This window comes from Sus scrofa, chromosome 1, assembly GCF_000003025.6.
Source record: "Sus scrofa isolate TJ Tabasco breed Duroc chromosome 1, Sscrofa11.1, whole genome shotgun sequence".
Lineage (NCBI taxonomy): Eukaryota > Metazoa > Chordata > Mammalia > Artiodactyla > Suidae > Sus > Sus scrofa.
The window spans coordinates 19004887-19032312 of NC_010443.5; the positions used below are offsets into that span (position 1 = coordinate 19004887).

The following is a 27426-nucleotide window of genomic DNA, read 5'->3' on the forward strand; positions in this document are numbered from 1 at the left end:
GGCAAGGTGGACAGACAATTTCACTTCTGACTAGAGGCTGCCATGGAGATGAGTGAACACACACATATGCATCAACAAATCTTATTCCATTATAGAGTTAAAAACCAAAATGCAATCTAGCCACATTCAAGTCTACTTACAAGTACAGGACTTTTCCCTGTTTTGTCCTTTTCTTTCCCACCTTTGCCTGCGTCCCATTTTTCGGCATTTATGTCAGCTTCGCTCCATTCTGGCCAGATTGGAAATCTCCCCTTCTTCTGTTCACTGGGTTGTAGATTACTGCTAAAGGGGTACTGACTAGAGACAGAGGGGGAGGGGGTTTTAATTCAAATCTCTGAAATAAAATACAAGATTAATTTCATGATATAAATTTAATTATCTTGTTAGGAGTCAGGTTAAATATATGTTTCAATACAGTCATACCTGTGGATACACTGCTTCTACATGTAAAGGTTCTAAAGACTGAAATAGCCAAAAGAGATTATTTCATAAGTAAATTTTGAGCATTAGTCCCTACTCACTAAGGCAAGACATTCATCATAAACACGTAAGATGCCATAAAGGGGAATATTTATATAGAATCCACACCTAAAGAAAATCTTGCACATGTATAATGGTAATAGCTTTTTGACAATTGGTGCAAATATCATTTGGATTTTTCTCAATATAAAAGCGCCACATGCTCATCATTTTAAGAGAAAATTATTTTTAATTTCTTTTTATTTATTTATTTTTCTGTCTTTTGTCTTTTTAGGGCTGCACCCATGGCATATGAAGGTTCCTAGGCTAGGGGTCAAACAGGAGCTGCAGCTACCGGCCTACGCACAGCCACAGCTGCACCAGATCCAGGCCACGTCTGCGACCTATACCACAGCTCACAGCAATGCCAGATCTTTAACCCACTGAGCAAGGCCAGAGATTGAACATGAGTCCTCACAGATAATAATCAGATCCATTAAACACTGAGCCATGACGGAACTCCTAAGAGAAAATTTAAAAAGACACACCAGATAAATAAGAAAGGCATTCTCGCCTCGTTCTAGAAATCACATTGTTAAAAATTATCCATTCCCTCAGACTAATGTTATAGGTTATACATCTGTCTTCAAAAATGACATCATTCATCATATTCGTTTTTACATAATGCTTTTTTTCACATATCTGTACAATGTTAATAGTTCCCATGCCAATAAGTGTTTATCTACATACTCATTTAGTGATTGAATAATATTCCATTGGATGATATACTTTTATTTAAGTAAGGTTCTACATTGGAAATCTGAGAGTTTTGATTTTTAAAATTTGTCACTATTATGAACAAGTCTGTGATGGCTATCCTTGCCGCCGAATCTTTGCATATGTTATTAATTATTTCCTTAGGATAGATTTTAATAAAGAGGCTCACCAAACCAAAATATATGCATATTTAAAGTTTGTGGTATATTCTGACTAATTTTCTACAGAAAAGTTGGACTTATTTTTTACTCTCACCATTGGTCTATTGAAACTCTCATGTCACTAAACCTCTAATTTTGCATTTTCTACATTTTTATGAATTGTAAAGTCATAAAAGGCATCGTCTTTTTTTTTTTTTTTTTTTTTTTTTGTCTTTCTGTCTCTTCTAGGGCTGCACCCATGCCATGTAGAGGTTCCCAGGCTAGGAACTAATTGGAGCTGTAGCCATCGCCCTACACCAGAGCCACAGCAACGCCAGATCCATGTTGCATCTCTGACCTACACCACAGCTCATTGCAACACCAGATCCTTAACCCACTGAGCAAGGCCAGGGATTGAACCTGCAACCTCATGGTTCCTAGTCAGATTCATTAACCACTGAGCCATGATGGGAACTCCTAAAAAAGGCATCTTCTTAATTATTCAAGTTTTTAGCTACTTATGAGTCTAGAACCCTGCTGTAGGTCCTGGGATAAGCAACAAACAAACCAGACTAAAATTTCTACCCTTATTGAGTTCATATTCTAGCACTGGAGATACAAAACAAACAGCATAAATTGAGTAAAATAAATAGTATATTATAAAGCAAAAAACGCCAAGGGGAAAATATAAAATAGGAAAGAGCAATTGAAAAGTTAAGTTGCACAATTTTTAATACAGTAGTCATGGAAAGTGTCTATAATAGGGTAGTACTTAAGTAAATAGCGAAAGAAATCAAAGGATCAAGCTATATGGATACCTGTGGAAAGAATGTTCCAGAAGTAAGAAAAAGCGAGTACAAACCACAAGGAAGAGTACTGCAGACGCAAAGAGCTTCCTCCCTTATTTGAAGAATAATAAGGAGATCCGTGTGGCTGAAGGAGGGGTTAAAAAGAGGTGATTTCGGAGAGGTAACAGGAGGGGCAAAGATAAGAAAGGGGCTCTAAACAAAGGGAATCACATTGGCTTTTTGTCAGGTTCATTACCATTAAGCCCCAGTAGGGACTCCTCATTCACCTTGGTACAGAGAATTAAACTTTGGGAAAACCATGCCTTTATCTAAGGTGGGAATACTCCCCTCATTTGGGCTCAAGATCTTGCCTTATATGTGTTAAAACAAAAGACGCTACTTTTATAAACTGATAAGCCTTCCCTGGCAATGCAGCAGCTGCAGCTTAGAGCCATGCCATTCTTTCAGTTCCCTCTCCTTTCTGGATCCCGAGCATTTTCATTTGTTTATGTAGATTTTTGTAGGTATTACGTTATTTTTTTCAAATTGTAATCCACCATCTTGGGGAAAAGAGTCTGATAATTTATACATCGTAAAGGAGTGGTTCGCAGTAGCATGTTAAGAACATATGAGAAGGATAACTAGAATAGTTTTCAGGAAAAGGGGGCAATTTTTCACAATATTAATTTAAAAAATCAAAGCACAAAATAGTATATTACAGTACTGTTATAGGCTTCAAGTCCCCTTCAAGGAGATTAAACACAAAAGCCTCTGGCCATGTCTCCTTGTAATGCCCCCTCCCCCACCTTGAACGGCCTGGTGAGACAGAAATGTGGCCCATTCCTCACCTTGCCTCTATATAACCTGTTCCCCAGGCAAATAAGGTATCCTCCCCTAAACCAATCAAATCAAATCTGTCCCATCAGAGATAAAACAACACTCAGCCCTTACAGTGTAGGGGGCTGGACCAGGAGAAATTGGGTCTTCACGCAGGTCCATCTTGGGGGGGCGGTATAAGGACAAATGTAAAATGAGTTGGACTTTCTTTTAACCTGTGCACATGTGAGTTCTCTTTTTCCCTCTCTGAGAATCTGCTTTCACTTTAATGCTTTGCTACCGTGAGACAGGGACTAAAGAAACTGACTCTATCAGTACCTCCGATTCTGACTTATTGGGTTTGGGTACAACCTCAAAGACAAAAAGGAATTGTTGATTTTGTATTCCTCAAAACCATGATAAAATTACATCATTTAGGAAGCTCAAAATCTTAAAAGCTTGTTTTGTAAAAGGAAGATTTAATTTCTTAAAAAATAAGGGTTCTGTTGAGATTATAGTTTGCTTTCCTCTTCATTCTGTCAAGTGTAAGTCAATATATACTGGTTCCCTCCCTTAAGCTGTTAAGCTTTATCACTAATTGGCCTACTTTTCTTGCAACGTGTCAAATTTGTTTCCCTCTTTATTGAAGATCATTTAAAAAGAGTCTCATGAGAGGTATCTTATACCAGCTCAGTAGCTCACCTATTGTGCTGCAAACACAATACAAGCAATGGTCAAATACAGCCCAATGTCAAATACGCCATCGACTTCAAATGATCATCAACAATTGCTGCTTTTGAAACTCTCAGCACAGTATGCCCTTGAATTTTATTGCCAGAACGTACCCACTGTTCTGGCATAGCTGGGATCCTTTAAAATATTCAAAGCACATTATTCCTTGTTTCATCAATTCCGAGGACAAGATAATCTTTAAACACAAAAGTAACCCAGGGCTTTTGAAGATTTAGAAACCAATAATACTAGGAAGTAAAGTTTGACAAATTTTAGAAAATTCAAACATGCTAAGAAATCAAACCTGCCCCTGAGAAAATCAGGGGTATACACAGAGTTATTCTACTCATACAGCAACAGACCCAAGAATACTCTCTTCCATGTAGTTGGTCTAAATATGCTATTTAGATAAATGGAGTATCAGTGACCTTTTTAGGAGGGGCTCACAATGTGTAAACAAAACCTATCTGTGGAAATATATTATTTAAAAAATTAATTAAAGTCAGTGGGGGATGTTTACAATATAAAACCTGTATATTCCAAATGCCAAATGATATTCCAAGAGAAACCAGTGTTTAGAGGGAAGAAAAATTCCAGAAAGCCAGGCAAGGGAATGATTTCAAGAGGAGAAATACAAAATATAAAGATACTCCTGGGGAAAAGAGAGGAAACAGATGCAAATTTATAATAGTAGGCCAAGTTGGACGGAATACTCTGACATCAAAATGATATATCAAGTAAACAACAGATACAAAGGTGTTAAAGTGATTTTATATGCATATTTTTTCATTACTAAAATGAATTAATTATGATTAAAAGCCACTGAAATATGTGAGTAGGTGGTTGCTAGAGGCAGGGGGTGAGGGATGGGCAAAATGGGTGAAAATGGCCAAAATGTACAAACGTCTGGTTATAAAATAAATGTCACAAAGATATAATATAAAGCATATTGGCTATAGTGACTCTAGTTAATAATACTCTACTATATATTTAAAAATTGCTAAGGGGATAAATCTTAAAAATCCTCATCACAGGAAAAAAAAGGTGTAAATATTTATGGTGATGAAGGTTAACTAGATTTACTGTGGTGACCATTCTCAACATATACGAGGAAGTCAGAATGTTCTATGCCTGAAACTAATATCAATTAGTCAATTAAAAAAAATCAATGGACTAATTTCAGAAAGAATGTGTAGTGATGGATTAGGGGCTGGAACAGTGTCATCCACAAATAGGTACTGGGCACCGAGGGGAGCCTAAAAGTCTATTTTGGAAAAGAAGCTGAATTCACCCAGTAAATTTCCCTAGAAATAGGCTTCATGTGTGACCAAGTGGCTAGAGTACTCATGAACTCCTAGCTTTGAACTCAGGCTAGGATAACCTCAGCCTCCTAATGTTTATGGTGTAAAAGGCAATATGCCACTTTCCTGTGATTCCATGAGGGAACAGGCTGGCCAACAGGGAAAAAACAGGACTGGGGTGGCCGTCCGCCACCATGGATGTCGTATCAGGGACAGCACTTCCCATATGGGAGAAAAGCCTCCAGCCTCCCCATGTTAAGACTTGAGTGGAGGAGTTCCCCTTGTGGCACAGTAGAAACAAACCTGACTAGTATCCATGAAGATGCAGGTTCGATCCCTGGCCAAGTGGGTTGGAGATCCAGCATTGCCGGGAGCTGTGGTGTATGTTGCAGATGCAGCTTGGATCCCGTGTTGCTGTGGCTGTGGTGTAGGCCGGCAGCTATAGCTCCAATTTAACCCCTAGCCTGGGAACTTCCATATGCCATGGGTACAGCCCTAAAATGAAAAAAGAAGAAAAGAAAAACCCAATAAAATTGACAGCAAATAATAGACACTATGAAGCAATGAAGCGATGTCTTCAAAGCTGAGGTAAAATAACTGCCAATCTTGGAATTAAGACCCAACTAAACACTTATTCAAAAGTGAGATAGAAGCATTTAGTTTTAATTAAATAAAAATATTTTTAAAACGTGGGGTTACCAGAGCTGACTCTGCCCTCCCATACCTGCAAAAGAAAAGAAATTACTAAAGGATTTATCTCAGGAAAAGAGAAATGAACCCAGAATTAAGATGTGGGATGCAAGTTGCAGTGGTAGACAAATGAGTCAATATAATATTTTGGTAAAATTCTAAAATGTATTTCCTATAAACAAATAATGAAAACAATAAATTTGTGCTTTTAAAAGCTATCCAAAATTAAAAAGACAAGAAAGGGAGTGAATTCTGATAGATACGAGTGTGCCTGTTTTTTTCTTTAGTGATAATGCTAATTGTAGGCATTGTAGGGAAATATTTAAAGATGAGTGTACTTTAAAACAATTAAGGGTGAACTTAACCAGTATGGGTTGCTGTAACATAATGCCATGGAATGGGTGGTTCATAAACAACAGTTTATTTTTCACACCTCTGGAGGCTAGAAGTCAGACATCAGGGTGCCAGTATGGTCGGGTTTGGATGAGAGCTCTCTTCTGGGTTGCAGGTGGCCAACTTCTCATTGTGTCCTCACATAACAGAAAGAGAGCTAGATAGCGTTCTGGCTTCTTTATACAACAGCACTTTGCCCTTTCTTGGGCTGCTCCCACGACACATGGAGGTTCCCAGGCTAGGGGTCAAATTGGGGCTGTAGCCGCCAGCCTACACCACAGCCACAGCAACTCGGGATCAGAGCCACGTCTGCGACCTACACCACAGCTCATGGCAACGCCGGACCTTAACCCACTGAGCAAGGCCAGGGATTGAACCAGCAACCTCACGGTTCCTAGTCGGATTCGTTAACCACTGAGCCATAACGGGAACTCCTATATAACAGCACTAATCCCATTCCTGAGGCCTTCATACTCATGACCTCAATTCTTCCCAAAGCCCCACCTTCAAGTACCATCACATTGGGATTTGGGTTTAAACGTATGAATTTTGGGGTACACAGGCATTCACTCCATTGCAAGGATATTCCAAGAAATAAAATATAAAGCTTCCAACCTGAGAGAGAACAGAAAGATTGAACCTGACATTAAGGAACAACTCTTAGTGCTTTGGGTAGAAGGGAAATTGGGAATGCAGAATTTTTTAAAATTAGGATCAAATCAACTGATGTGTCTGCAGAATAAAACAGTTTAGAAAGATACTATTTCAGATGAGAAAGGAATCTCGATCAACTGACAGTTCACTTATTTTTAACTCACATTTATTGCACACCTGCTCTGTGACAAGCACTGTGCTAGATGATGGGGTTTCAGACATGTAAATATATATCTATGCTCTTAAGTTTATTTTGGAATGCAAACAGGTAAACAGAAAATTTCAATATACTGTGGTGTGCACAAAGATGGAAGGATTCACAGGTGGTAAAGAGGGGGCATTGTGCCCAACATGAGGCAATTAGGAGGAACTTGCAACAATAATAGCATCTGAGCTGTCTTGAAGGATAACTACAAATTTTCCATTTGAAAAAGGAGAAAGAACATCCCTAAGAAAGGAGAACATCGTATGAGACATGCAGAGGCAAGAAACAATAGATGAATGCAGAGGACTATGAACTCTTCAGTACTGGGGGAGCATGTAGTATAAGGTGGGGAGTAATTAGGCTGGAAAGAAACACAATGCAGGCGGGCAGCTCCCACTAAGGAGCTTGTGGAGGGGCTTGAATCTTATTTTGCAGTTATTGTTGACTTTGGCCATTATACCAAGACAAACATTTTATTATTAGACACATACTATTTAACATTCACCTACACTGGTTTAATAGAGGAAGCTTGAAGAACACTGGAAGTTGCAATACAACTCATAAGTGAGCACAAAACAATAATTATGAAAATTTTATTTCAGGTAATCCTCACAAAATCTGGAAGTTGCATTCACTTAATTAAGATGTTTGTATCATGAGGTCTCTACTATATGAAAAACCAATTTTAAAGAATGTATACTGGCAATTATATCCAATTTGGAATTGATTTTTAAGGAAGGAATTCTATCCACACTTGCAATATATTATTTGTGGATAGGTATCTATAAATACTGCTTTAAAACATCTCATCTGAATAGAAATAAAATATAGAACTTAAGTAATAAACCTGAGACATATCATGTCCACTTCAGTTGAAGTAACCACAACTGGATTTACTCTCCCACCTAAGACATATGAAAACCTGAGGAAAACATGTAAAACTGTTTTTCAAGACACAGCTGTGAACTGACGAAGGACAGTGATTACGAAAAAAATAGGAAACAAATGAGGTGAGCCCTATAATTGCCTCAGTTTATAGTCCTGAGGGTTTGGGGGCTGCAGTGCAGGGAGAGTTTACCCAGGCATATCTCAGCAGATTTCTTGAGCAGTGGAGATGGAGAAGAACGTCTAAGGGAGACCAAAACAGTTAGAGTCTGAAGGACAGAGCACTAGAAGAGAGAGCTTCGCAGAGAGAGGACTCCTGAGATCTTTGTTGGTGGGGGCGGGAGGTACGGGGAGGATCACCCATTCCATACAAATTTTAAGGTGGACTTTTCTATTTCTGCAAAAAAAGGAAATCATTGAGATTTTGATAAAAGATTGCATTCAATCTGTAGACTACTCTGGGTAGTGATAACATTAAAAAGCCATTAAATCTTCCAATCCATGAACACGGGCTGTATTTCCATTTACTTATGTCTGTAATTTCTTTCAGCAATGTTTTTTAGTTTTTATTTTGTTAAGTCTTTCATTTTCTTGGTTAAAATAGTTTATAAATATTTTATTCTTCTTGATACTAATTTAAAATGGATTTTTTTTTGTAATTTATGTTGCAGATTGTTCATTGTTCATGTATAGAAATGCAACTGATTTTTTGTTTGTTGACTTTGTTTCCTGCTACTTTGATTAATTCATTTATTAGTTCTAACAGTTTTTTATGAAATGTTTAGAGTTTTCTATATTTACAATTACCTTTTTACTTCTTCCTTTAAAATATTGGATGCCATTCTGTTAAAATTTGGATGTCTTCCATTTTTTTTTTTTTTCCTACCTGATTGTTCTGGCTAGAATTCCTAGTACTATGTTGAAAAGAAATAATAAAAACAAGCATCCTTGCTTTGTTCCTAATCTTATAACAAATGCTTTCAGTCTTTCACTATTGAGTATGATATTTTCGTGGGTTTTTCATACATGGCTTTATTATGGTAAGGTAGTTTCCCTCCATTCCCAGTTTGTTGATTTGTTTTTTTTTTTTTTTTAATCATGAAAGGATGATAAATTTTGTCAAAAAATTTTTCTGCATCAATTGAGATGACAAATGTTTTTTCCTTCATTCTGTTTATATCGTGTATTACATTTATTGATTTGTATATGTTGAGCCATCCTTGCATTCCAGGAATAAATTCTGCTTGGCCATGGTGTATAATATTTTTACTATGTTGATGAATCTGCTTGGTACTATTTCATTGATGACTTTTACATCAATGTTTTAAAGTGATATTGATCTGTAGTTTTCTGTTTTCTTTTCTGTACTGTCTTTGTCTGGCTTTGGTATCAGGGTAATGCTGGCCTCAGATTGAGTTAGAAAGCATTCCTTCCTTTTCAATTTTTTGTTTGAGAAGTATTGGTATTAGTTCCTATTTAAATGTTCGGTAGAATTCACCAGTGTGGCCATCACATCCAGAGATTTTTCTGTTGTTGAGAAATATTTAGTTACTGATTCAATTTCCTTACTAGTTATAGGATTTTCTGTATCTTCATGATTTAGTCTGCTAAGTTTTTTTTTGTTTTTTTTGTTTTTTGTCTTTTTGCCATTTCTTGAGCTGCTCCCATGGCATATGGAGGTTCCCAGGCTAGGGGCTGATTAGGAGCTGCAGCCGCTGGCCTACGCCAGAGCCACAGCAAGGCGGGATCCGAGCTGCGTCTGCAACCTACACCACAGCTCACGGCAACGCCGGATGGTTAACCCACTGAGCAAGGGCAGGGACGGAACCCACAACCTCATGGTTCCTAGTCGGATTCCTTAACCACTGTGCCATGACGGGAACTCCCTAAATTTTATGTTTATAGAAATTTGTCCATTGCATCTAAATTGCCTAATTTGTTGGCAAACAATTGTTCATTGAAGCTTTATAATTCTTTTTATTTGTGCAGAATTGGTAATAATGTCCCCATTTTCATCTTTAATTTTAGTAGTTTAAGTCTTTTTCTTTTGTTGCTCAGTCCATCTAGCTAAAGATTTATCAGTTTTGTTGATCTTTTCAAAGAACCAAATTTGGGTTTTTTTTTTTTTTTTATCTTATCTGTTGTTTTCCTATTCTCAATTTTGTTTATTTTGGCTGTAATCTTTATTATTTCTTTTTTTCTGATAGCTTTACATTTTGCAGCTAATAAAAATAGGACTAGTCCTGGCCCTATGTAAGCCTTCCAATTCTTTCGGGTGCTTTTTTCTCTGGTCTTATAAATCTCAGATACATGAGATTTTTAATAAATGATTGAAATACCTGAAATGAAAACTAAAATGTCTGAGAAAAAATACTTAAGAAGGGTTTTAATGGTAGATTAGCTATTGAGGAATATTAATGAACTTGAAGAGATAGCAATAGAAATGATCCAAAATGGAATATAAACACAAAAAAATTGAAAATGAACAGGGCGTCAGTGAACTCTAAAAAACTTCAAACAATCTAAGTGTTATTGGTCTCATCAAAATAAGGATTGGAGACATGAAAAAATATTTGAAGAAGTTATGATCAAAATTTTAAAAATTTCAATACAAATTATAAATCCACAAATTCAAGAATTTTTATTAACTCTAAACTCAAGGAACATAAAGAAAATAATGCCAAGGTACAACATAAGCAAATGACTCAAAAGTAGTGGTAATAAAGAGAAAAGATCTTGAGAGCTAAAGGAAAAAAGACATAATACATGCAGAGGAACGAAAAAAGGAAACCAGCAAATTTCTCATTAAAAACAGTGTAAGTAAACGGGCAACAGCTTTAAAAAAACTAAAAGAAACAAAAAAAATCTCTTAAGCTAGAATTCTACACCTAGTTAGAATATTCTTTTAAAGTGATATAAATACTTTTTTTCTAACATAAAAAAACCTAAAAGCATTCATCAGCAGAAAAAATTCACCACGATAAAAAATAAAATAAGGCCTTTAGGCAGTAGAAAATACAATACCAGATGGAAATACGGATCTACACAAAGAAAAAAGAAAATCAAAATAGTTACTACATGGTTCAATACTCAGGTTATTCTACAATTTAAGTATCTTTGTAATGAAATTAACTACTTACACAAACAAGTAATGGAGTATGGTTTATGACATTATAAAAGTGAAATGTATGAAAAAAAGGCGTAAAGTTGGGAGGTGAATATGTATATTACCACAATGTTTTTTGTATTAGATATGACTTGACTGGTATAATATCAAAAGCAGGTAGAGAATGATAAGTTAAAGGTGTGTGCTATAAATGTGAAGAGTTTATAGAGCCCACTGAAAGAAAAAAAGCAATATGATATAGCTAAACAAAGGAGATAAATAGAAATTTAAAAATTATCCAAAAGATTGCAGAAGAAGAAAAAAAGAAATAAAAAGGATAGAACAAAGAGAAAACAAATAGCAAGATAACAGATTTAAACTTAGCAATATTACTAGTCACATTAAAACTAAATAGTCTAAATACCCAAATTAAAAAGGACAGATTTTAAGATGAGATAAAAAGCAAGATCCAAGTATATGCTATTTATGATAAATCTTTTATATACATAAAGACACAAATAATAAGAGTGTAGAAAAATATATACCATGTTAACATTAATAAAAACAAATATTTTAAAAAGTAGATTTCACAATATTATCAGTGATTAAAAAGTTTAATTTCATAATGATTAAAAAAGAAAATTCCTTGAGATGATATAATAATCCTAAACTTTTATTAATACGTGAATCAAAAACAGATAGACCTATAAAATATCAATAGGGTTAATTCATAAATACAATGGAAGATAGAAATATCATTCAGAATATCTGATAGAACAAGCTGACCAAAAATCAGTAAGGCTGTGGAATACATAGACTATAGAATACTCTCTATCAATATTAGCCTAACTGACATTTGTAGAATGTCACAAGAGATACACATTCTTTTCAAGAACACAATTTTTATTCATTAAGATAGACCATAATCTGAGATATCAAATAATTCTCAATAAATGTTAATGAACTCAAGTCATACAAAGTATGTTCTTTGGCCCATGGAATTATACTAGAAATCACTAACCAAAAAAACCTGGAAATTTTGAAGATATGTGTATGCGGGATGTAAATAAAATATTTATGATTAACCAATGTGTTCAAAAGGCAGTTGTAAAAGTATCTGGTAGTTGGAGTTCCCATCGTGGCTCAGTGGTTAGCGAATCTGACTAGGAACCATGAGGTTGCAGGTTGGATCCCTGGCCTTGCTCAGTGGGTTAACGATCCGGCGTTGCCGTGAGCTCTGGTGTAGTTTGCAGACGTGGCTCTGATCCCACGTTGCTGAGGCTCTGGCGTAGGCCGGCGGCTACAGCTCTGATTCGACCCCTAGCCTGGGAACCTCCATATGCCGCAGGAGCAGCCCAAGAAATGGCAAAAAGACCAAAAAAAAAAAAGTATCTGGTAATTACCATTTTGGCTCAGCAGGTTAAGAACCTGACTTGTCTCTGTGAGGGTGTGGGTTGGATTCCTGGCCTCACTCAGTGGGTTAAGGATCCGGCATTACCACAAGCTATGGTGTATGTAGGTCACAGATGCAGCTCGGATCCAGTGTTGCAGTGACTGCCGATTTGCCCCCTAGCCGGGGACCTTCCATATGTCACGGGTGCAGCCATAAAAAGAAAAAAAGAAAAAAAAAGGTTTCTGAATTGAATAAAAATGAAAGTACAACACATTAAAATGTACAGGATGTCACTAAAGCAATATTTATAGCACAAAATCCTTACATTAGAAAAGAGTCAAGGTCTCAGGACAATGTATTCAGTTTCTACCTTAAGAAACTAGGAAAAAGAAAGCAAGATAAACCTAAAGTAAACTAATAAAAATTAGAGCAGATTTATGGAAATAGAAACCAGAAAAATTATAGGAAAAATACCAATAAATCAAAAAGCCAGTTCTTTGCTTGATCAAACCCTAGTCAGAGCAGGGATATAAGAAAGAAGATACAAACCAACAATCAGAAATGGAAGAAGAGCCATCATTACTGATCCTAGAAACATTAAAAAGATAATAACGATATACTATAAACAATTCTTTGTCCATATATTTGATAAATTAGATGAAACTGATCAGTTCCCTGAAGAATACAAACTAAGAACACTTGGTAAAGAAAAGAGAGATTTGATTGGAGATATTGAATATCTTGTATGTCTCTAATAATAAAGTGAATTTAACATTAAAAACCTTCCTAGAAAGAAAACTCCAGACACAGATGGCTTCAGTGGTAAACTCTACTAAATATTTAAGGAAGAAATAATGCTAATTTCTACATTAGCTGTTGATAATTATGTGGATGAATATCAAAATAATTATGATGAGTGAAAGAAGCCATATAAAAGCCATTCAAAAGGAAGTTTATGATTCCATTTACATAAAACTCTAGAAAATGAAAACTAAACTACAGTGACAGAAAACAAAACAGTGATGGCCTGGGGACTAGGGCCAGGCAGGGAGAGAAGAAGGTGATCAGGGGGGATCTGGGAAACTTTGCTGAATGGTAGATCTGCTCATTATCTTGATTGTGTTGGTGCTTTCAAAGTGTATATAGATGTACATCAAAACTTATCAAAATTTATTCTTTAAATATGTGCAAGTTACTGTATTTCAGATTAACACCAATAAACCTGATTTTTAAAAAGAAAGAAAAGAAAACCCGGGGATTTTAAAAGACCAATTTAGGAAACGCCAAACATCACCTTGCGATAGCAGTATTATCTGTTCCTAGAGTCATAATAGTTAAATTAAATCTAGGTTCTATGGTATACTTGATTATCAAGTCATATTCAACTAAATGTATTTTGTCTACATATTCTATCTTTCATGTAAACCTATTCCTGGTAAATTAAATCCTACACAATTTGGACTTAGGAAGAAAGTCAAAATTGTCTTTATATGTAATAACAAGTAGTTCATATTTGCATTAATAAATATTTTACAATCTGGTTATTAATAAAACACTAATACCTTTAAATTTTTTTTTCTTTTTTGGCCACCCTGCAACATATGGAGTTCCTGGGCCAGGGATCAGACCTGAGGCACAGTAGTGACCTAAATTGTAGCTTCAGCAACACCAGATTCTTTCATTTACTGTGCTAGGCCAGGGATTGAACCTGTGTCTTGGCTGAGACACTGCCATCCATTGTGCCACGGTCAGAACTCCAACTTTTTAAACCTTAAAAGCACTTATTAATCACATACCTGGCAAAGATGACAAAACGATTTTTTAAAAATCCTTAGGTCAATTAACAAGATTATATAATACAGTGAAAACTTTATATGAGTTGAAAACCAGAGAAAACTTTAGCTGGCACAAAATCACTAGAGACTTCTAAGAAAAAAATTTTAAAAGGCAGCAGAATCTTTACACATGAACTCATACACACTCCTCTATATGCTTTAATTAGATTACTTTCACTGTAGGAATGTTAAAACGTCAACAAAGTGAAGGTCTAGAATTTTGCCATTATTTTCTTGAGCATGCTGTTCAGGGTAAAGACATGATTTTACTCATAGTGGGAGGGAGTTTATTTATGCAATGTGAAATCAGCATGCCTTATTAAGTAGCATCAGCTAAAACCCTGAAGGAATCAGAATATGAATAGAGTACACAGTTGACTTAATTTGGGTTAGGGGCATTCTGAATCATATTTTTCAGAAATGTTAATATGTGAGGAAATAAATTACAATTTCTAAAAAGTTTAAAAATTAAAAATAGCTAAGGCCAGATTTTTATGACAAACTTTATTCTCTTAGTTTGATTAAAATTATTTAATTGGGCATTTAACTTTACAACTTCAACACATCTATTTTTTCAATATATTGTGCTTGTGTGAATATCTAAATCAATAGGTAAGGGAGATTAGTAGGCACAAACTTTCAATTACAAAATAAATGAGTCACTGATATGAAATGTACAGTGTGGGGGATAGAGTTAATAATTATGTAATACCTTTGGTGACAAATGGTCACTAGATTTACCATGGTGATCATTTTGAAATTCATAGAAATATCAAATCTCTATTTTGTGTACTAGGAACTATCATGGTATGGGAGGTCAATTGCACTTCAAAACCAACAAACCAAAATCCTAGAAAAAGAGATCAGATTTGTTGTTACCACAGGCAGGGGTCCAGGGGTAGGGGGTGGGAGGTGGGAGGTGGGAGGTGGGAGGTGGAATTGGATGAAGACAAAAGGTAAAAAATTCCACTTATAAGATAAATAAGCACTAGGGAGGTAAAATACCACCTGATAAATGTGATTAACACTGCTGTACATTATATATGAAAATTAAGAGAGTAAAATGCTGAGCGTTCTCATCACAGGAAAGAAATGTTTTTTCTAATTCTTTAATGTTGTATATACATGAGATGACAGATGTTCATTAAGCTTACTGTGATAATCATTTCATGACGTAAGTCAAATCTTTATGCTGTACACCTTAAAATTATACAGCGCTGTATGTCAATTACATCTCAACAAAACTAGAAAGAAAAAAGGAAGGATATTCTTTCCTAAAAAAAATAAAAATCAGTGACTCAATTTACATTCTCAACAAAATTAATGGGAATAAATACACACAATAATAAAAATGCAAAGGCAACCATGAAAAGGTTAAAACAGTGTTACAGACTGCTTCATCAGCACAGAAGCGGGGTGGGGGGGAATTGCTCTCAACTTAGAAAATCAAATGATGGCTCTATGGAAAAGCAAGTCTTAAAATATAGATGGATGTAGTTAGTGAACCACTTCGTTCTACAGCAGAAATCATCGCAACCTTGTGACTCAACTATACTTCAATAAAGCTTTTAAATACATATGTATGTATATAAAATAGATGGAATTGAGGGCTGGGCAAAAGCAACTCTAAACAGAGAAAAGAGGATGGAAAGAGGTACAGGGGTGGAAAAATGGAAGAGTCTAAATACTGTAGTTATTTGGTTTCATACCAGGAGGGAGCAGAAGCTGCTTGGGGCCCCCTGACAACTCCCTCAACTCTCTTTTTCCTTCTCTCTCTCTCTCTCTCTAGCCTCTCAAAGCATGAACATCCCACCAGTGGAATGGTGTGTTAGGATTGCTAATAGTATTACGCATAAAATAAATTGCAATAAATTGGGTAAGAAAAGTCTTTGACTGAAGGCAAGGGAATTAGAATGCTTCCCCAGTGGTTCTACCTGGAGTTAATAAAAGCCCAAACTAGAGGATGTCAGAGAACAAAACGAAGGCTCAGGCAGAGTAGAGAAGCAATTTGAAGGGAAAACCGAAAGAATACGGAAACCAACTGAACATAATGGGCAGAGGGTGAAAAGTCGACTGCTCTTGAAACTCGAGGTGTCAGGGAAGATGTATGATTCTCTAAAAAGAACTTGGGAGATCCCCATATTGGGAGAGAAAATGATGCCCTTCCTTTTGAACATATTTAACTTGGAGTCCACGAGTACACCCACGTGGATTTGCCACCTTGAGTGCAATTCCATCTTAAGCAAAGGCATGTGGAGATTCCCAAGCTAGGGGTCCAATCAGAGCTGTAGCCGCTGGCCTACACCACAGCAACCCACAATCTGAGACTCGTCTGTGACCTACACTATAGCTCAGGGCAACACCGGATCCTTAACCCACTGAGCAAGGCCAGGGATTGAACCTGCATTCTCATGGATTCCAGTCAGATTTGTTTCAGCTGAGCCACAGATAGGAACTCCTAGGAATGATTGTTTTAGATGAACAAAAGATATATGGCAGAGAAGTGAAGTAAGACCATAGGAGACTAATAACTTAAAGTGGGGGGTGGGGTGGAGAAAACAAAGTAAAGGCCTGTCTGAGGGAAAGAACTCCAGGAAGGATAAGAGGGTAGATTTAGCTGGAGTGACACAGTTCCTCTGAACCCTCTTGAGAGACAGGGAGGGACAAAGAGAGAACCAAACAGGAGGGGCTGTTTCTGCTGCTCTGATCCATCCCAGTGTACACAGGGGGCTAGGATTTAAGCTTCTGCCGTCTGGGATCTGACACCATCCAGCAGCAAAGCTGATATTTATAATAAAGAGCAAGGACAAAACACGATATGCAAATAAGTGAGATAATGTCCTTAATCCATTTAAGAAATGACAGGCCCATAGGACCCGCAGGCTGGTACCTGCACAGGCTTCAATTAACATTTTTTTTTTCTTTTACACAACTTCAACTATTTTCCTCCTAATCTTATTCTTTCTCCATGGTGCAAACAAATCCCAAATTCCTTCTACACTTTGACCCAAGGTGGATCGAACTTGAGGCTTTGTCCCTCAATAGCACATGGAAGGAGCCTCGTTAGCAGTTTGCACAGTACAGCTTTCACCTTTCCCCATGACCTCACCTGGTTAAACTGTCACTGCGTTTCTGGCTTGTACCTGCAGCAAAAGTAGGCAAAACAAACCACAGCTCTTCCTGCTTCCTCTCCTTTTGCCTGTGTATTCACAAGGTTTGATGACCTGTAGTGGCCTTTTTAATTAATTTATAAATAAACCAGACATACTTCTTCCCTGAATGGAAGATTGAGAGGTGAGGAAAGGGCATGTCGACTTTTTGAGAACTTTAACTAAAGTAATACATGCAATTCTGACACTCATCAGATCAGAAGGATGGAATAAAAATAATCTCAAGATATTTTGACCCCAAAATGGTATTCATTTTGGCACCCACAAAGAAGTATACATATATAAGCCTTAGCCCCTGGAATTAATTAGCCGGGACGTACTCTAGGAAGGAAGCTAATGCAAAGCTAATACAATTTCAAAGCACTTAGTTGAATCTTCTTCTGACAACATAAGCATGTGTTCTTTGTCAAGGGTAAAAGTGAGAAATATTAGAAATATTTCTATCTAATGCTTCAATTATACAAATTATATCAAAACATAAAAATCATATCAAAGGTGTATTTTTAAATGTCTTAGATATAAGTTTTAGTCATTTTATCTCACATTAAGTTGTCTAATCAATTTACAGATTATTTAATCCCTTAATTTCAATAATCTGTGACCTAGAAATGTCAAAGGAATAGTAAAGCCAACTAAAATATTTTTAAATAACCACTTTAGAGTGAAGCAATATTTCTTTATTCATCTAGAAGCACTAGCAACAATGCCATGAGTTTCAAATCGAATATAATTTCAACTTTATTTTTAGGTAGCACTGAAATAGGAATTCCCATAAGTTTGTAAATGTAAATCCTTATCATCCTCTGCTCCTCTAATAATGCCACAGAGTAAACTGAGAAGGAACCACTTCTCCTAAATTGGTTGAGGAGTTCTCTTGTGGTGCAGTGGGTTAAGGATGCAGTGTTGTCACTGCAGTGGTTCAGGTCGTTGCTGTGGCACAGGTTCAATCCCTGGTCCGGGAACTTCCACAAACTTTGGGCACGGCCAAAAAAGAAAAAAAAAAAACATTGGTTGATTAAAAAGTTTCATTGTCAGAAATGATTATTAACCCAAGTCATATTTTAACAAATTATTAATCAAATTTTCAGATTCTTTCAAAGGGAGAACTAGTGACAGACCCCACCAAGACCAATGTGTATTCCTAGCCTTATTAGGCAGGGTGGTTTAGCTGAGATTTTTATATTTAAAAATATATGCAACAGACATTTATATAATGCCCTAATCTGTGCTGTGTTGCCTCAGGTCCTGGGGATGACTGACAGGGCCTCTTCCCTCTGAGTCTTTCTTTGGTTCTGAGTCAAAGGGTTTTATGCCAAGCTGCCACACAGGTTTCCATTTGAACTCAAAGTACACATCACATTTATTAAACACACACTGTGCCAGGCCTGGCAGAAAATGAAAAAATAAACAAGCCAGGACTTCAGAAATTTATCACTGAATTTCTTTTACCCTTTCCTTTTCCTTCTCTTTTCAGACACAGTGGCATCATCACCCAGATATCATCACCACGGCACCTTGAGAGGGCAGTAACTTGGCTTGTACAGTCTTTGACCACAATTGCCCTACAGATCTGCTTGGCACCTACTCACCCCTCTTTAAAAGTATTCCTTGTGGAGAGTTCCTAGAAGCAGGCGTCGCCCCTGCCCCCCGCATCTACCATTATCATCAGTATTTCCTGCTACTCTCACTCTTATTTTAGCATGGATTCCATGCAGACAGTTATCAAATTACACCTCGGAAACCATCATTTTGATATTTAAAACCAACTGTGTTTCTCCATCACATATAGCTTGAACTCTTTAATCTGTCCCTCTCATTCTGCTGCTCCGTCACCTCCAATGCTTTACATGCCAGTACATTCACATGAAGACGCTCTGCTCCAGCCAACCTGGGTGACTTTCTGTGCCTCAAGCATCCCCACTGCCTGCACTAACCATCTCAAGAGCCTGTGCCTTTCCACCTGGAGACTGGCCGTTGGAGGTAATGGAAGAGCAGCACCAGTTGGAAGTGATCTTCCTCTCCTCTAGCTCAACCTGCCATCATTTTAGAAATGTCACGATTTCTTTAATCTAACCCTATGCTGGTTCATAGTTGCTTCCATTATTTCCAGGAAGTTCTCCCTGACAAATTTGGCGTTATTGTATAGTTCCTAGTTATTTCTGTTTGAAACTTAGCATCTCTCCCGTAGATTGAAGATCCCCGAACATGTACCCTGCTGTGTAATACCTTATTCTCCCAAGCCAACCAGTGACTGGGGCATGAGAAGAGCTCATTGAATAGTTGGGAAATGAACATAAAGAATAACATAACTTCCTTTTTGGGAAGTTACTGTCACCAGAGGTCACCTTTTAAATTGTGACCTTGGTCCTTATGTCCTTAGGTTGTTGAGGTCCTCAGAGGTGACTTGGGGACAATCACAAGACTCGGTGTGAACCCTGGGTTCTTTCCTGCCCTGCTTCTCCTCTTACTTCTCCGCCTTTATCTGTGGAGCTGTAAGGACTAGACCTGGAGCTTTAAAAGGCACCTCTCCACTGTCTCTCTCTGCCTCTGTCTCTCTTTCACGTGCACACGTTCTCCTTTCTGATCTCTGGTGGTAGAGGAATATATTATCTATTATCTACTATTAATCACTGTTGCACAGTTTTATTGAAGCAGCTCTTTTGGACCTGGTATGACCAAGAACCCACTTAATTTAATCCTCAAAAAGATATGTATTCTTCTACTTTATGTTACTTTCACAGTATTCATCATAACTTGACTTTTGTAATAGTCTTGTTTTCAAAGTTTTGTATAGACAAATATGTCAATCTTTTTGAGAATTCTATGAAACTCAGAGGCACACTTCAGTAAGTAAAAATAGATTAACTTGAGCTTTATGAAATGTATTTCATTTTGTTTTGAAAAGAAGTCTAATGATACATCACCATTAAAAATCTGGAAGGTTGCATAATTCTTGTTAGTTCAACAAATTATCTGTTTGTTTGATCTTGGTTTTAATGTGATATTGGAAATAAAACAAAATTTTATGACTCTGAACACAAAATTGTGTCCCTATCTCAAAATTCCCATTAAAATTCCAAATTTTTTCACTGTAAACTAGCTATAACGGAAAAAATAAAAATCTTTTAAAAAACCTAAAAAAATAAAATTCCAAATATTTTAGCATTTAAAGTGTAAGCATATGCACCCACAGCATATGGAGGTTCCCAGGCTAGGGGTTGAATCAGAACTACAGCTGCCAGCCTACACCACAGCCACATCAAAGCCAGATGTGAGCCAAGTCTGAGACCTACACCACAGCTTATGGTGACCACGGACCCTGACCCCCTGAGCGAGCCCAGGGATCAAACCTGCATCCAGACTTGTTTCTGCTGAGCCACTACAGGAACTCCTCCTTTCCCCTCTTTTGAGTTGTCTATTGTGTACACAAAGACTTTACTTAGTACTTCTAAGAAGATCAAATTTTTATAGTGGTATCACTACAAATCCTTCCAGAAGCATCTATGTAGTGAAAATATCTTTGAAGTGCATACTAGTTTTCAAACTGATTAAATTTAGGTTGATTTATAATTTTCAATTATCATTAGGTACTGATAAAAAAAGGCATAATTTGTGATAGTTGTGATAGCCTTAGAAAAATAAAAATAAAATTTTCAAACATTTTACCATAACAAAATTCCCTCCCTTCTTCCAGTTGAGTTTAAAAAATCTGAAAGCAAAGAGATTCTCTGTGTAGCACTGGGAATTATGTCTAGTCACTTATGACGGAGCATGATAATGTGAGAAAATAGAATGTGTACATGTATGTGTAACTGAGTTATCTTGCTGTATAGTAGAAAAAAATCGTATTGGGGAAATAACATAAAAAAAGTCAAAAAAAATCTGAAAGAATCATGGAAGTTTGGAGCTGGAAGAAAAAAACAGAGAAGGGAGGACAGGGAATGTTGAAATGGGAAAAAATTTTAAGTAGATAGCTCTTCATTTAAAGAAGAAAAAATTGGGGTACTTGGCTAGCTCCACTGGTAGAGCTTAAGACTCTTAAAGAAGAAAAAATTGAATATCATAATAGAAAAATGGCAAGCTCAATGTCATACACACAAAACAAAACAAAAAAATGGTGTAAGGATGAACCCTAAAACAGAGATTTCATCCTTGCTGATACAGAGCAATAGAGTATATATAAAATAGGAATAATTTAATCTAATATTAAAAACACATACTTATTCTTTGTGATCCAAAGTCATATTTACTTATGATTTTGGTCACAGCTGGACATACGTGGTTCTTTCTGTTGTTGGTTGAAACATCTTGTTTTGAATTTTTCCAATAACATTTAGATCAGAAAGGGAGGGAGAACTGGGCTTCGGTCAAACTTAGAAGGAATGAAAAACAAGCATACTAAACTACGAACACATTTAATAAACAAATGGTGAGTGGTTATTATTATGCACCACCCAACAGGCTAGGCAAAAGCCAGATGTGATCCTGACCCCAGTCTCATAGAAAATTTGGGGAAATAAAAGAAATATGCTACAGATGGCATCTCTAAGGGAAAAGCTTCTATGGGACAGCTATTTTCCAGGCTACAAAAACTTTCTCATTTCCATACCCCAGATCTTGTTAGAGTTAGTTGCATTTACTGGATGTATAAGAACGAGGTGTGGTAAAATGACAAATAAAAACTTATTCTAAATGTTCCCAGTAAAGTTCAAGTGGCTCCTTGCTAGACTTTGATCCCTGGGCCCCATGCTAGGTTACACCTAAGTCTATGACTTAGTCTGTATCTATGATTCGAATGTTCTTCAGTACAACTTAGAAGATAAACATGATTTATAATGAATTCACATCCTATCATATAGCAGCTAGAGCAAAAGTCTAATCATTTGATGGTTAATACTCACAGCTAGTTTCTAGCAAAGACTAGATATTATATAGCTATTTGCCATTACTCTTCTATTTTCATAAATATACACATGTTCCTTTATTGATATAATTCAACTCAGATATTTTCTGGAAAAATTAAACTTGTTAGACATAATATAATCTCAAAAAGAAATGGGACATTCTAGTAAGGAAAGAGTTAACATCTTATCAGCAGGGATCTAATCTCTATTGTGTGACATAATCATCATAGGACCAGGGCAGGTACTGTGTTTTATGGTATCTGATTTGACCTTTTTTTTTTTAAATGGGAGATAATCTCATCTCTTTTAGGATATAAACTCTTTAAAATCAAAGCTCCTTAAGAGTGGTGAGACTTCCATGTACATTAATTATAACCAGCACTGAATAAGTTTGCTTTTTCTGGTATATTCAAAAACTTTTTCAACCCTCTTATAGTCTCTTATTTAATCATTGTCATTTGCTCATTCATTAAATATTTTTGAGAGTCTACTACATATAACCCAAACATCACTTCAGGTACTAAGCATTTAATAGTGGATAAAATAGAAAAATTCTTGCCTACCTAAAATGGAACTCACATTTTATTAGGGTGACGTTATCAATGAACACCTTTAAAGCAAAATACATAGTATGCTAATGAGCAAAACAATTAATGATGAAAAATAAAGTAGCAAAGGTAAAACAGAGAAGTTTTGGTTTTGGCAGGAAAGTGGGATTGCAATTTTAAACCAGTTGGCCAAAGAAGCTGACATGAGGAAATAGCATTGAGCTAAATATCTAAAGGAGGTGAGAGAGAAAGCCATATGGAAATATGGGGGGAAGAACTTTCTAGCAGGGGGAATAGCAAGTGCAAAGGCCCTGAGGTAGGAACAAGTGTAGAGTGTTCCAGGGTGTGGAAAGGATAGTATGTGAACAAGGAGGAGGTAAAATTAGAAAAGATATAGGGTCCTTATCCTGCAGGGTCTTGTAGGGCTTGGACCTATAAAAATCGAAACCATTAGAAAATGCTGAAATGGTATGACCTACACTGACCAGGGAGCGAGAGAACAACCCTGTAAAAATCACTTACATATGTAACACAGTACCTGAAATTTATGTTACTAATAAAATGAATGCATTATCTGCCAGGAAGCTGGGAAGTCTGCTTATGAGAGAGGACAGAAGAAGGAACTAGAGAATCAGGGACACGGGAATGAGGGTGAGAGAGGAGTTCAGGGACGGAAAGGCCTTACATACAAGGCATCAGTGAGCACAAGTTCAATGTGGGATTCTTTAGGCAAAGAAGGAGATGAAGAACTAAGCATCCAAAATCTAAGAACCCAACTGTCCACCCCTCACAGGCATAGTGGGAAGAACATGAATGATTCCACTGAGGTAGGTTTGGCAGCTGGCATTCTTTCACAGCTGGAATAACAATTAGAAATTTTGTTAAGTTCAGATAGTTGCCCCAAATCTGTGCTATTAATAACTAGGTATTTCTGGAAGGGGGGGGGAAGACCAAAGGAAAATCCATAATAAGGAGGTTCATACACAGACACAATGAACAGAACCCCAGAGCAGAGAGGCCTGGCATAGATTCCATGAGCCAGAGGTTGCGTACTTTGGAACAAACATTAGTAACGCAAATCATATATTTGTAGAGTTTTAACCATTTCATGTCTGATCTAATCTCACCAATGATCTTTAGTTGTTGGATTAGGGAATCACCTCTGAGTTGAAAGCTCTCTTTCTCTTTTTCTGCTGTTACTGGGGCCATGCAGATGGGATCCTAACTTTGAGCCTCACCTCTTTTGTAAGGAAGCCCGCGGCCTTTCTAAAGTGCCTGGGTGGACTATGAAGGAGGAGGGATGGGGACGGGAAAGGGCTGAGAGGTTCCTGGATGGCAGTCAGAAGTGCAGCCTAGCAGTAGAAGTAGTAAAACTAGGGGCTCTGGAGAGGAGGTGGGTCGAGCCAGGCGTGGAAAAGGAACGAGGGCAAGAATCCTCCCCTGGGGTGTCTGGGTTCCTACAGAGGGTAAAGAAGCTGCAACAAGGCCATGGAACTCCTGCGTTGGCAGAGATTGCTACAAGGAAGCAGCGCCAGGACGAGTGGAAAGGCCAAGGAATTAATGCCAGGGGTGGTATGGGCAGTCAGAGGTCGCTTACTCTTTAGATTTATCCGATCCGTGCGCCGAATTGATACGATGCACCTCTTTCTTTCTGGTTTGTTTAGTGGCCATGGCAGACGCAGACCCAGGCAGGGGCTGAGCTCTGAGCCAAGAGCTGGCTCAGCGACCCAGGCTCCGCGTCTGCCGTTGCCAGGAGACGGCGGTGGGCGGGCTGCAACTGCCAGAAGCGTCGCAGAAGCGGCACAGGTGCCTCTGGGGCTCAACGCGGCTGTAGCCACTGCGGCTCTGAGGACGGAATAGGGACTTGTGCTGCCGAGAGCTCAGGCAGGTGGAAACCTAGGGGTTGGGTGTCTGGGGGAGAAGGTGCCCCTGGCATGGATTTGGCCATAGGCTTGATGGCCAAATCCACGCCATCAATAAGTTGGATAAGTTGGAACTTTTCTATCAGGTTGATTCTGCCAGACTTTGCCCTTCAAAACCACAGACATATGTGGACTCTCTCTTGGATTTTCAACTCTTTGAAGATATTCTATGAGAGCTCCCTTCCCCGGGTCTTCTCTGCACTGAACAAGTTCCTGTAGTAATAATTAAGGAGACATTAGGGACACACTGAATTGGCCAATGGCCTGGAAATTGTGGGTCCGGTAATGAATGCAGGGGGAGCACTTCAGGGCAGGCAAGATCATGACACTCTCAGTCTCTTAAGGTTTGATAATGACGATATCTCTGATGAAATAGGTCGGGTGTCTGGGTTGTTCACATGAAAGAATAAACCCAAGTCATGGAATGGAGTAGCTCTTGATAAACTAACATGAGAAGGCAGTGGACCCAGATGTCACAAGCAAACCAAGACCCATTAAGCCTGGAGTTTAGTCGTCAGCCATTCCTAGTGGTGTTTATAAGTTATCTTTCCTTGGGCAAGCAAGTTCTTCCTTTTGAGTCTCAAGTTTACGTGCTTGTAAACAGAAGATGCTAATACCTAACACAATTCTATTTTGAGGATAATCTGTATGTAACATGTTTAGCACACAATGAAAGCACAGCAAATGGCAGCCCCTATTTCAGAGATGACAGCTCAAATGCCTTCAACGAGCAGGCAGATAACATGAATCAATGAAGCTGAGAAATGCTTAGACTGGAAAAGCTTTAAAGTACCTTAAAATAAAACCAAATATTGCTCTGGCCCAATGCAACCTCACTTCAGAGAGACTTAACCATAAACAGGCCTGAGGTTTAGAACCCCTTTAACGAGATGACCTCTTTCTTGAGCCTAGAGATAATTAATCATCTTTAAATAAAGACATTCCCTCTGTACTTGGAACTGCTCAGTGGCCCAAATCTACAGGGGAAAAGCAGGTTCCTGCAAAGCAAATCTTTCAACTGCTCTGACAAATGAATGCCTAGCCTTCTCCACTCAGCATAGCTTTTGCTTTGTCAGCCTATCCCAAACTTATTATCGGTTGTTACATAGAAGACAATCAGATAGCAATTTCCCTGTATTCTATATGCAAGATAAATAACTTCAAAGTCATCAGTGTTAATGATATGACTGAAGAAATGCCCTACATACAGCGGTATGTGTAAAGACAATGAAGACATCTGGAGGGCTCTGCCTCACTTAGATTTCCAGAGAACTCCCCTAACTGAAAATAAAGGAGCAGGAGTTCCCGTTGTGGCTCAGCAGACACGAATCTGACTAGCATTCATGAGGATGCAGATTCTGTCCCTGGCCTCTCTCAGTGGGTTAAGGATCCAGCATTGCCATGAGCTGTGCTGTAGGTCACAGGCACGGCTTGGATCTGGCATTGCTGTGGCTGTGGTGTAGGCCAGCGGCTATGGCTCCAATTGGACCCCTCCATATGCCATGGGTAAGGCACTAAAAAGACAAAAAAAAAAAAAAAAAAAAAAAAAGGAAAGAAAAGAAAGGACCAAACTTCAAGGAAGTATTGAATATTAAATCTAATCAAAATCATTAATGCAAAGCCATGAGCATATACAAAGACTACAGGGTAAAATAGCACAATTTTAATCAACCAGCCCATGGACAGGTGAGTTTCCTCTCGAGCAGGGGCTATTGCTGAAGCCATGGTTATAGACTGCAAGATGCCAAGGCCATTAGAGAAGAAAAGTCCTGGAAATCAGAGGGTCTACATCTCACACATATTTTACAGGTGAAGAACCGCAGACCAAGGGAAGAGAAATGTCTTGCCAAAAGTTGCTTGTCTATTTAGGTAGAGTTTGGACAAGAGGCATTAAAAAGAGGGGCACTGGTTTAAGTCAAACATTTCACTACTTCATGCGGAGACTGTTTTCTTATCTATTAAATTGGTGGTGGTGGGGTAGTTGACATCAAGACGGAATGACATCATGAGATAATAAAAATCTCTTGCTAAAGTATAAAAAGCTTATTAATTCCTCATGCAGTGTTCTTTCGCTTTTATTACATTATGTATACAGCATACAGAAATGGAATTTCTCTTTTTTTCCTGAAGCCAAACTCTGGTCGGGGCATGAGAGTAAGCAGCAAATGTGTTCCTCTATAAAGTGAAGACGGTATTTGTATATGCCAGTGTAAAAAGGACGATCGGCCCTAAATTTATTTTTTTTAAACTCATATTCTTGTGTGCAGGGTCAATGCCATTTTGCAATGTTAATAATAGCTGTGATTTACTAAGTTCCTGTGACATGCCAGGCCTAGGGAGGGAGCTGTGCTAGATCCTTAAACCATAGGCTTTAGAGACAGACCTGAGTTTAAATATCAACTCTTATTAGTTGAGTTACACTGGGTAAGTCACTTAAACTTTCTGAATTCCATCTTCTTCATCTGCAAAAGGGAGACAGTAATGCTTACACCAGATTTTGTGTTTGGAATTTTATCAGCACTCAAGTAATGACAGCTAATGTTTTCTTTATTTCACAGGTAAAGAAACTGAGGTGCAGAGAGGTAAAGGAACTTGTCTGACATGGGGCCAGGGGCAGAACAAGAATAGCCCGACTCCATTGCCCTTGCTGTCTGCAGTCCTCCAGACTAACTACCCAGGCTGTAGGCTTTCAGAGATGCCCCTGAGCA

The 27426-nt window shown here is 37.7% G+C and overlaps 1 protein-coding gene across 2 annotated transcripts in view; it reads right to left on the reverse strand.

Moving 5' to 3' along the window:
• ADGB (androglobin) overlaps positions 1-26097 on the reverse strand; it is a 160104-nt gene extending 134007 nt beyond the window's left edge. For both annotated transcript variants that reach the window (XM_021072116.1, XM_013992506.2), the window contains exons 1-2: positions 24394-26097; positions 141-297 (exon numbers count right to left, since the gene is read on the reverse strand). In XM_021072116.1, the coding sequence (XP_020927775.1) occupies positions 141-297; positions 24394-24467 (231 nt within the window). In that variant the 5' untranslated portion in view covers positions 24468-26097. The remainder of the gene's footprint in view (positions 1-140; positions 298-24393) is intronic.